Consider the following 12,239-nt stretch of genomic DNA (forward strand, 5'->3'; position numbering starts at 1 on the left):
ATTAGTGTTGCAAAATGTTATTTATATATATGTATATACTATACCCTAAAGATGACAGAACACATATACAGGCTGTTCCTGGCAGAATAAGGCAACTTTCACACTAGTGTTTTGGCTTTCCGTTTCTCAGATCTGTCATGGGCTCTCATAAGCGGTCCAAAACGGATCAGTTTTGCCCTAATGCATTCTGAATGTATAAGGATCCGCTCAGCATGCATCAGTTTGCCGCAAAAAAACAGCAAAGTTTGTAACACAATAACGTACCGTGTTGTGTTAGTTTATTAAATGTACTTGAAGGCATCTCGCTTATTAAACTGAAATAGAGACAACCATAAAAGACAACTTACTGAAGATCTAATTGGGAGGCTGCATGCTTTAGGCTAGGACTACACGACGACATGTGTCGCACCAATGTCGCGCGCCAATTTTTATAATGATAGTCTATGGTGTCGCACTGCGACTGCGAGACGACTAGCAAAAAATCCATCCAAGATGGATTTTTCAGCGACTGTCATGTCGCAGTGCGACACCATAGACTATCATTATAAAAATTGTTGCGCAACATTGGTGCGGCATCGATGTCGTGCGACACGTTGCAGTGTAGTTGTGCACTTTGTGTCACGCGACTTACTGTATTGTCACACGACACATGTCGTCTTGTAGCCCTAGCCTTATCCTGCTGGTTGTGCAGGCAGTGGACCTGTACAGCACAAGGCAGAACTCCATGACCCCACACTTCATGTGCTGCTTTATGGTGTCGATCTTCTTGATGCTGCATCTAGAGTTTTTTCTGTAGAATTTTGAATGAACATGACAATAAATACCTCTGTGTGCCTCGTTATGAAGAGGGAGGTACAGGATAGACCTATTGACTTCTGAGGGTGGCTTATTAAAGAGGACAGACCCCACCACCACAAAATACAGGGCAATCTGCAGATACCTTGTTATAGAGCAGGAGGAGCTGAGCAGACTGATCTAGTTTTGAGGGAAACGATTCAGTAAAACTTAAAATTTTAATATTTAAACCTCTGTTCCTTATATGTGTTCCTGTGTTCACGTGTTTCAGGATTTATTAAGATGCAGAGTGTTGACATCAGGGATTTTCGAAACGCGATTTCAAGTAGACAAAGTAAATTTTCAGTAAGTACAAAAATCATTTTAAATTTCTTAGAATTTTGTATGTGAATATTGTGACATTAATACAATTAGCAGTAATGGCTATACACATTAGATTGATGTTGGCCGAATCCACTGATTTCAGTGGGACTGGCCAACCATCTAATGTGTGTGAAGGTCTCCAGACTTTAGTCTTAGATGTGTCCATAGAAAACTAACTTGAAGTAACTGTAAGGCCTCTTTCACACTAACGATATGGATTGTGTCAGGATGCGTTCAGTAAAACTCGCACCATTTTGAAAGCAAGTTCAGTCAGTTTTGTCTGCAATTGCATTCAGTTGTTCAGTTTTTTCAACGCGGGTGCAATGCGTTTTAGGGTCCATTCACACATCCGTAAGTGTTCTGCGGATCCACAAAACACAGACACTGCAATGTGCATTCCGCAATTTGCGGACCGTACATCGCCGGCACTATAATAGAAAATGCCTAATCTTGTCCGTAATTGCAGACAAGAAGAGGACATGTTCTATTTTTTTGCGGAAACTGAAGCACGGATGCAGAAGTGCGGATCCGTAAATGCGGATGCGGACAGCACATTCCGGCCCTATTGAAAATGAATGGGTCTGCACCCTTTTCCGCAAAATTGCGGAACAGATGCGGACCCATTTTGCGGACGTGTGAATGGACCCTTAGGCCCCTTTCACACAGGCGAGTTTTCCGCGCAGGTGCAATGCGTGAGGTGAACGCATTGCACCCGCACTGAATCCAGACCCATTCATTTCTATGGGGCTGTGCACATGAGCGGTGATTTTCACGCATCACTTGTGCGTTGCGTGAAAATTGCAGCAAGCTCTATTTTGTGTGTTTTTCACGCAACGCAGGCCCCATAGAAGTGAATTGGGCTGCGTGAAAATCGCAAGCATCCGCAAGCAAGTGCGGATGCGGTGCGATTTTCACGCACGGTTGCTAGGAGACAATTGGGATGGGGACCCGATCATTATTATTTTCCCTTAAAACATGGTTATAAGGGAAAATAATAGCATTCTTAATACAGAATGCATAGTACAATAGGGCTGGAGGGGTTAAAAATAAATAAAAAAAATTTAACTCGCCTTAATCCACTTGTTCGCGCAGCCCCGCTTCTCTTCTGCCTTCATCTGTGAGGAAAAGGACCTGTGGTGACATCACTGCGCTCATCACATGATCCATCACCATGGGGCTGGATCATGTGATGAGTGCAGTGCCGTCACCACAGGTCCTTTTCCTCACAGATGAAGGCAGAAGAGAAGCGGGGCTGCGCGAACAAGTGGATTAAGGCGAGTTAAATTGTTTTTATTTATTTTTTAACCCCTCCAGCCCTATTGTACTATGCATTCTGTATTAAGAATGCTATTATTTTCCCTTATAACCATGTTATAAGGGAAAATAATAATGATCGGGTGTCTGATTCAGTATGGGTGCTACGCATTCACGTCACGCATTGCACCCACGCGGAAAACTCGCTTGTGTGAAAGGGGCCATACATGCAGTTTTTCCACTGTAAAAACTTATTAGCCAGATGTCACATTATAGTGAATCAGATTTTATCAAGCCTCATTCACACATTCATATCCTAGCGATATGCCACCAAAGTCTGAGATGGGCAAATCCCATTAATTGGTCAGAGTACTTGAACTCTTTGATGAATCGATAGTACATGCTAATATTGGAGATTTTGTAATATATGTTATTACAAAAATGCCTCTTTCTCCACTTCTTCAGGGTTTAGACAAACTAACATTTCACTGATAAGATTAGAAGTCTAGGGAGAGGGAGAATGAGCACGAGTGAGAGAGAAGGAAAGTGACACAGAGATGCAGCTGAAGACTCTAACAAGTTTACTATGTTGCCCCAGTGCTGTATTCACAGCTACACTGCTCAGTGCTGCTGTATAATGTGCTACCAAGAAGTAAGGTAGCAGGATCTCCTCTTCTCTGTGTGCTGTGTATGGCAGACTTAATGGCCTCTGCCACTTGCTTAGAGAAAACTGAGAATTAAAGATGGAGTTTGTAGAAAGGAAAACTGGTGATAAATGGCAGATACAAATCACATAGTGGCCAGACCTAGTTTTATTCCTCAGTTACACACTCATGGCAGCTTATGCTGAAAAGTCACTGACATGATGAGTAAACTCTAAACTGTTATGAGATTTCAGTGCCAGCTCTTTCCTCTAATATTAGTCACTACATAATTATGCAGGGGACCCTGCAAAGTGGCCAGATTCGGGGAGCATCCACATCTGTCCTACAGTGCTTTCCTAAATCACTTGTGCTGACTGACAGAATGTTACTTGTGTCTTTCCAACAGTATGTTTGATGTAGGGGGACAAAGAGATGAAAGAAGAAAATGGATCCAATGTTTTAATGGTAAGTGTCTATTTCCTCCATATAATTATCTAGATGGTACCATCTGTATGTTCCTGTGGTATGGAATCTGTTAAAACTGCTGCAGGACCCCACGGGTACTGATGCAGAAATGCCACATTCATGCATTGCATCACAAGTAATATAAAGCAACATGACCAAGGTCATGACACCGGATGTCTGTCGGCCTCCTCTTCCACCTTTATGAATAGTACTGTTCTCAGACCTACAACCAGCAGGGATGGTATGTACATGGCTCACTATGGAGCAGTTACGTTCAGACAGCTGTCAGGAAGAAGAATACATATTTCTGTCTAAAATTTAAAATGGTTCTGTGAGAAGTTGAATACTGTAGTAACAAAATATTATTTTGTTTCTGCATTGTGGACCCTTTATCAAAAGCCTCAAAGATTGCCTACAACATGTAGAGACGATCTGTCCGTAACAAGGACCTACACTAATGTAATGGATATTCATATTGTATAAACAAGGGAGAAGAAACCTTTCAATTGATTGACAGAACAGGTGCATCATAGTATGCGCATGCATGTTCCAGATGCTGCTATTTGAAGTATTTAGTAGCAGCATTGGTGCTGTAAGCTCTCTGACAAAGCGTGACAACCAACTACGGTAACCGTGGATGCTAAGATACCCCAGTCCTTTCCCTTGCCCTGCCTTGTCTGCCACTTGAACTACCCTCCTCCTTCCTCCACTTCATCAGGTTCCATCACCGCAGCTGCTCTCCCTGGCTCAAGCAGCCCCTGAGCATCGGCCCGCCAGGGAATTTCACTGTAGGGTCTATGGCCAGTCTGCCCCTGTAAGCTCAATATCATATCACCTCTCTAGATCATAGAATGGTTTGGAAAGCAGATATCTGAGTTGCCATTGGGAGGGTTCTTGCACCCTGTTGTATTGTTGGCTTGTCATTGCAGAGCAGCCAGTAGAGCTATTTCTGCCCTGCTTGTCAGGGAATAAAGTTGTTGTGATCAGAGGATCACTATGTAGAGACCTGGCTGTGTGAGGAGACTGACTGAGCATGTGTGTCCAGCAGCACTAATTGCTGAGCACATTACTACACACTTTGAACACTAGGTGACACCATATTTGCTATGTGAGAAAATGTCAGCTCTTCACTGGATCTATTTTGACAGATGTAAATGACAAATATGTTTTATTTTTATGATGAGGAGTATGCATGTTATGGTGGGACCCCCCTGTCAGGACAGTATCTCATAACTAAGTATTCTGTCCTTGGTGTACAGTGGTTTGGCAGCTTAGCATGTTTTTGTCCAGCAGATGGGCCATATTTTACATTCAGCTGCCCAGATTGACTAAGCCTATAAAGGTAGTAAGCTTATACAGGCCATCTAGACCCACACCAGATTTATCACAGTGGATCAGGCTAGGTGATGAATACAAAAGTTACAAGAAAATCTAGACTAGAACCTTCAGAATCACAGGTGCATATCCATGAAGCAAACACGAAAATTTACTCATTTATAGTAGGTATTATACCACTTTTATTTAGACTGATCCCCATTTCTTAGCTCTATTCTTTGTATGTATAATGGTGTGCAACCATTTTCTTTTTTAGAATCATGTTTGCTTCATGGATATGCACCTGTGATTCTGAAGGTTCTAGTCTAAATTTTCTTGTAGTATTAATTGAGGGTAGCGCCTCTTTTAGACTGAACACTCCCATCTACCTGGGACTTCTGAGCAGAGTACTTATGTAGCTGGTTCCTACACGGCCCTGAATATTGTAGGTTTAGGTAAGTCCAAAGAGAGGCAGTATACTAGTGTTAGGGACCCATCTGCGTAAGCCACCTTGACGCCTGGTGGATGTGCCCGACACACGTTTGATCAGATATGTGCGCTAAGAGCTTCCATTGACTCATTTATAGTAGGTATTATACCACTTTTATTTAGTATGATCCCCATTTCTTAGCTCTATTGTTTGTATGTATAATGGTGTGCAGCCATTATTTTTTTTAGAATACAAAAGTTAGTCAGCACATCCTTAGACGCAAGTGCGTGTAACCATGGCTGAGAATACTAAATTGAATACAGTGCAACAGCATTCTGCTTACACAAAACATATGATCACAAAGTATAGAAACTAATGCTATACTTACTATATAGATGAATGGGAGGTTCTTGGCAAATACAGTTGCAAGAAAAAGTATGTGAACCCTTTGGAATGATATGGATTTCTGCACAAATTGGTCATGAAATGTGATCTGATCTTCATCTAAGTCACAACAATAGACAATCACAGTCTGCTTAAACTAATAACACACAAAGAATTAAATGTTACTATGTTTGTTTTTATTGAACACACCATGTAAATATTCACAGTGCAGTTGGAAAAAGTATGTGAACCCCTAGACTAATGACCTCTCCAAGAGCTAATTGGAGTGAGGTGTCAGCCAACTGGAGTCCAATCAATGAGATGAGATTGGAGGTGTTGGTTACAGCTGCCCTGCCCTATAATAAAAAAACACACACCAGTTCTGGGTTTGCTTTTCACAAGAAGCATTGCCTGATGTGAATGATGCCTCACACAAAAGAGCTCTCAGAAGACCTACGATTAAGAATTGTTGACTTGCATAAAGCTGGAAAGGGTTATAAAAGTATCTCCAAAAGCCTTGCTGTTCATCAGTCCACGGTAAGACAAATTGTCTATAAATGGAGAAAGTTCAGCACTGCTGCTACTCTCCATAGGAGTGGCCGTCCTGTAAAGATGACTGCAAGAGCACAGCGCAGACTGCTCAATGAGGTGAAGAAGAATCCTAGAATGTCAGCTAAAGACTTACAAAAGACTCTGGCATATGCTAACATCCCTGTTAGCGAATCTACGATACGTAAAACACTAAACAAGAATAGATTTCATGGGAGGATACCACAGAGGAGGCCACTGCTGTCCAAAAAAAACATTGCTGCACGTTTACAGTTTGCACAAGAGCACCTGGATGTTCCACAGCAGTACTGGCAAAATATTCTGTGGACAGATGAAACCAAAGTTGAGGTGTTTGGAAGAAACACACAACACTATGTGTGGAGAAAAAGAGGCACAGCACACCAACATCAAAACCTCATCCCAACTGTGAAGTATGGTGGTGGGGGCATCATGGTTTGGGGCTGCTTTGCTGCGTCAGGGCCTGGACGGATTGCGATCATCGAAGGAAAAATTAATTTCCAAGTTTATCAAGACATTTTGCAGGAGAACTTAAGGCCATCTGTCCACCAGCTGAAGCTTAACAGAAAATGGATGTTGCAACAGGACAACGACTCAAAGCGTAGAAGTAAATCAACAACAGAATGGCTTAAACAGAAGAAAATTCGCCTTCTGGAGTGGCCCAGTCAGAGTCCTGACCTCAACCCGATTGAGATGCTGTGGCATGACCTCAAGAAAGCGATTCACACCAGACATCCCAAGAATATTGCTGAACTGAAACAGTTCTGTAAAGAGGAATGGTCAAGAATTACTCCTGACCGTTGTGCACGTCTGATCTGCAACTACAGGAAACGTTTGGTTGAAGTTATTGCTGCCAAAGGAGGTTCAACCAGTTATTAAATCCAAGGGTTCACATACTTTTTCCACCTGCACTGTGAATGTTTACATGGTGTGTTCAATAAAAACATGGTAACATTTAATTCTTTGTGTGTTATTAGTTTAAGCAGACTGTGATTGTCTATTGTTGTGACTTAGATGAAGATCAGATCACATTTTATGACCAATTTGTGGAGAAATCCATATAATTCCAAAGGGTTCACATACTTTTTCTTGCAACTGTACATTTGATCAAAATTATTTGTGCCCATCCACCACGGCATGGTGACCTCAATCGGATGGGAACCTATGCTAAATGCTGGCCTTTAGTGAATTCAGGGCAAGCATATTCCACATGCAATATATACTGGACCCACTCTGTATGCTACGTTACCTGCTGCTAGCAAGACTATTGAATACATGGAGAACAGGGCTGGATGATAAATGTGGTACAGGAATAGACATTTTAGTCTGTTTACCAACTGTTGGTTGGCTTACTTTCAGACAGAATTTGACACCAGAATTGTAGTGCAAAACAACATAATCTAGGTCACATCCATTTCCCCTCAAAGATCCACCCTTTTAAATGAGTCCTACCCCTTTTCATGCCAGTTGGAAAAAATTTAGAAACCCTTATTTTTGCCACTTTTAGATAGATTTTAGGTGCACATTAGTGAATCTGGACCAGTGTGTGTGGGCTCCAGGTGGGAAATCGAGACAGAGTGATATCTTAGATGGGGAAAAAATAGGTGACCAGGTGTAACCATACAGACTTTGAGATGGGACAGGGAGACCACATTAATCTCTTCGTGGAAAGCATGTCTGTTTTGCAGGATGTATGTATTATGCCAGCCATTTACCAAAACTGCTTTCTGTTCCAGATGTTACAGCTATCATTTTTGTAGTTGCGAGTAGCAGTTACAACATGGTCATTCGAGAAGACAATAACACAAACAGACTACGAGAAGCACTGGACCTGTTCAAAAGTATCTGGAACAACAGGTAAAGCTGTAAGCAAAGTATCTGTCACCAAAACCCTATCAAACTAAGTATACTGCCTGGTAGGGTTGATCGTAGTGACTAAAATGAGCCCTTTTTCTCTGTAATAAGTAATACCGATGCAGATAAATTCTTATTTTCAGTTAAATGCAAATCAGGTGCTTGGAGCACCCAAGGGTGGCCCTGAAATCTTGTGCATGGGCTGCTGCATATGCAGACTATGTTTATAGTGATACCAACAGAAATCTGTCCATACTGTTTATCAGTTATCCATTGACTATCATTAAATAGAATCCATAGAAATGAATGGGTCCATCTTCTATCCGCAAAAAAGAGACAGATGAAAAATATAGTTGTGTGCATGAGGCCTAAAGGTATCTGTAGTTTGCAGATGCGTGGATTGCCGACAGCAATTCGGACACAGTTGTGTGCATGATGCCTTATACACATTCTTTATGTTGGCCACATGGTGGCAGCAGAGATCTAAAAATCTGACAGTATAATGCAGTCTGGTTTTGTAAAATATACAGTAACCGTATTCATTATTGCTATTTCTTAAGTTAATTTGAAAAATTACTGAAGATGGCAATGTAGAGGGCTAGAGCAACAATAAAATAAGTCTTAAATTATTTGTAAAATATTGTAATAAATTATAGTTTTTGTGATGTATTAAATATGAAAGTGTCATACTTGGTAGATATTTGTGCTTTTTTATTGTTGGATGATCAAGTCATTATGAGAAGTATTTCTAGTAGTGCAGATATGCCTAATCTCACTCACAAGTATGTCTTCTGTCCTAACAGGTGGTTACGGACTATATCTGTCATTTTATTTTTGAACAAACAAGATATGCTGGCTGAAAAAGTCTTGGCGGGGAAATCAAAAATAGAAGATTACTTCCCAGAATATGTGCGCTACACTGTACCTGACGATGGTAAGAGAAAGGCACTGTACAAGTTAACGGAGATTACAATTATAGGCTGTCTGCAAGAAGAACATCCCCATGATATCACTTCGACTGTTTTGTGCAGTCTTTTAACGTGAATTCAAAAGATTTTAGAATAAATAAGCTTAGGGTACTTTCACACTTGCGGCAGGACAGATCCGGCTGGCTGTTCACCATGTCGGATCCGTCCTTCCGCTATTTCGCTGTGCCGCCGGACCGCTGCTCCGTCCCTATTGACTATAATGGGGACGGGGGCGGTGCACGGCGAAAGCCGCCGGACTAAAGTCCTGCATGTCCGACTTTTTAGTCCAGCGGCTTTCGCCGCGCACCACCGTGCTGCGCCGGAGCTCCGCCCCCGTCCCCAATATAGTCAATGGGGACTGAGCGAGGGCACGGCGAAATAGCGGAAGGACGGATCCGACATGGTAAACAGCCTGTCGGATCCGTCCTGCCGCAAGTGTGAAAGTAGCCTAACACAGGCTAAGTGAAGAAATGTATTTACTAAATATGATAAAAATATAAAACATACATAGTAGTAAAACTAAATAGCAATCACTGGCCTGCAACACAATGCAGGGAACTCCTGTCGCCAAGTCGTAGCACATGGCCGACAACCCATGGTGATACAAGAGAGAGATGGTGACCTACAACATACTACCTGGATAATGTTCTCTGAGGAGCTCCTGTTGTTTGTCTCTGTGTAAAAAAAAAAAAAGGTTTATATCTTTCGCTCCTCCTCCTAAGGATGTCCAGTACACATGTCTGGGAAATAATCACTCAGGAATGCTGCCGTCACAGCACAATGGGGGGGGGGGGTTGTATGTAGGGGTGGGCGATATGGCCTAAAATCTATATTAAGATATAATTTTAAGCATGTGCGATATATACCGCAATATAGTCTCTATTGGGGGGGGGGGGGTTAAAACTTTTTTTTTTACTTTTTATTTAATAACTATTAGCCTCCTTAGGGGCTAGAACCCTTGTCCTATTCACCCTAATAGAGCTCTATTAGGGTGAATAGGACTTCACACTCTCCCTGCTGCCCTGTGCATAGTGCACACAGCAGCAGGGAGCTGACTATGGCAGCCAGGGCTTGAGTAGCGTCCTGGCTGCCATGGTAACCGATCGGAGCCCCGCGATTACACTGCTGGGGCTCCGATCAGAAGCTGCCACCAATGATTTAATCGTGTGGAGGGGGGGGGCCGCAATTAATATAATACTTAGAAGAGGGGGAGTAGAAGGTCCTGAGGGGTTAATTGCGGCGGATCACAGCGGAGTAATAGACGCCAGGTATGGGATATGGCCGGCACATGCAGGCTACGTTTGTATTCAGGCATATTAACAATATTCATTGGTGGCGCAGTGGCCACAGCCCCTCCTCCTCCTACTCTGTTCTCGTAGGTGGCGGAGTGGCCACAGTCCCTCCCCTCCTCCTAATCTGTTTTCATTGGTGGCGGAGTGGCCACAGTCCCTCCCCTCCTCCTCCTAGTCTGCTCTCATTGGTGGTCAGTGGCAGCCGCACACAGTGGGGAGGGAGGGACTCCCTCCTTCTCCACTGTGGCGGCTCAGGAGAACATGGTGCGTGCAGAAAGCGGCGCATGCCATGTTCTACCGCGATATGGTGATATAAACGAAATCTCTATCGTTGGCCAAATTTATATCAATTATATTGCATATCGTCTATATCGCCCAACCCTAGTTGTATGTGTTATCTAACTATCCCTAATTCACTACATTACAAGGAATACTATTACAAAGACTATAGAAGGTAATAATTAAAGGGGACAGAACCAATCAGTACTTAATTATGTAAAATACCCTCACAACACATGCCGTCTTATGGTTTTTATGACACATTATTATCCACATCATCACTGACCTGAATAGAAGCATTGGTGAGCATGGGAATTTAGATTCACTGGACCACAGGAGTTTGTATTGGTCATGGGGACAGATGCTGTTCTCCTTCTTATGACTCGTTCAGATGAACCGCGCTGTGCACCACAAATTGTGTTCCGCAATGCACAGGCACCGTCCGTGGGGCAGCCGCATGGGGATCGTGGACCCATTCACTTGAATGGGTCCGAGATCCCTCCGTTCCACAATAAGATAGAGCATGTTCTATCTTTTTGCGGTGCGGAGGCACGGAACGGAACCCCAGGAAGCACTCCATTGTGTTCCGTTCGTGCTTCCGTTCAGCAACTCCGGATTTGCGGACCCATTGAAGTGAATGGGTCCGCATCCGTGATGCGCAATGCACATGGAATGGTGCCCGTGTATTGCGGATCCGCAAATGCGGTCCGCATTATGGCAACGAGCAGAACACGTTTGTGTGAACAAGCCCTCATAGGAAAACTAACTTTAACCTGATGAAAAGACAGTCTTAGGCCTCATTCACACATATGTGGATTTTCACAGACCACGGTCCGTGAAAACCCATCCTGCTTCGTGCACGAGCGCACGGCGTTATTGGTTGCTATGACGCTGTGCGCTTCTTGCCGCCGCTGCTGTACAGTAATAGAGTTCTCTTTTGGGGGCTTTTCTTTTCTTCATGGGTATTGCTCATTGGATTGTATCTGATGACAAAAAATTTAAAAGCTCCCATACACATTAGTGTATTGTCAGTCAAACCTGCTGTTTTCTGCGAGACCAGACAATAATCCAATGTGCATGGGGAGCTCCTGATTCTCCCCAGACAAATGATATGAGGGGAGAGAAAAATCAGGCAAACTGATTTTTTTGGACCCCCATCCTTATCTTCTCTCAGGAGAAGAGTTGCCAACATAGATATCTAACAGCAGAGTTCTCCTTTCTCACACTGAATCACACACAGATGCTCGATTAAATGTGTATGGGGTAGTCAGTACAGGTAGCTGTTGGCCGAACGAGACCCCGACTGGCTATTTCAAGGTGTACGTACTTAAAGGGTAACTGTCATGTTTTCATCAAAAAATCCATTTTAGCATATGTTACTGCTGCAGCAGCATTATGCATAAAGCAATCTTTAGTTTCTTCACATACCACTGTTTTCCTTGAGTTTTTCCCTTAGTTACAGCTGTTTAAACATCTACAATATGAGGACCTTCTCAAGATGGCTCCTCTGCTAGGTCTCTGAGGCCATAACTGCTTTCCCTCACTTCACATACACACTTGCTGTAGCCAGCAGCTTCCTGACAGCCAATCAGATTGGATTACTGAGAGACACGCCTCCTCACTCTGAAGT

The 12,239-nt window shown here is 43.0% G+C and overlaps 1 protein-coding gene across 2 annotated transcripts in view; it reads left to right on the forward strand.

Moving 5' to 3' along the window:
* GNAL (G protein subunit alpha L) overlaps window positions 1–12,239 on the forward strand; it is a 312,386-nt gene that overhangs the window by 291,565 nt on the left and 8,582 nt on the right. For both annotated transcript variants that reach the window (XM_040433535.1, XM_040433536.1), the window contains exons 7-10: window positions 1,067–1,140; window positions 3,463–3,521; window positions 7,953–8,073; window positions 8,874–9,004. In XM_040433535.1, coding sequence (XP_040289469.1) covers window positions 1,067–1,140; window positions 3,463–3,521; window positions 7,953–8,073; window positions 8,874–9,004 — 385 coding nt within the window. The remainder of the gene's footprint in view (window positions 1–1,066; window positions 1,141–3,462; window positions 3,522–7,952; window positions 8,074–8,873; window positions 9,005–12,239) is intronic.

The sequence above is a fragment of the Bufo bufo genome, chromosome 5 (genome assembly GCF_905171765.1).
Source record: "Bufo bufo chromosome 5, aBufBuf1.1, whole genome shotgun sequence".
Lineage (NCBI taxonomy): Eukaryota > Metazoa > Chordata > Amphibia > Anura > Bufonidae > Bufo > Bufo bufo.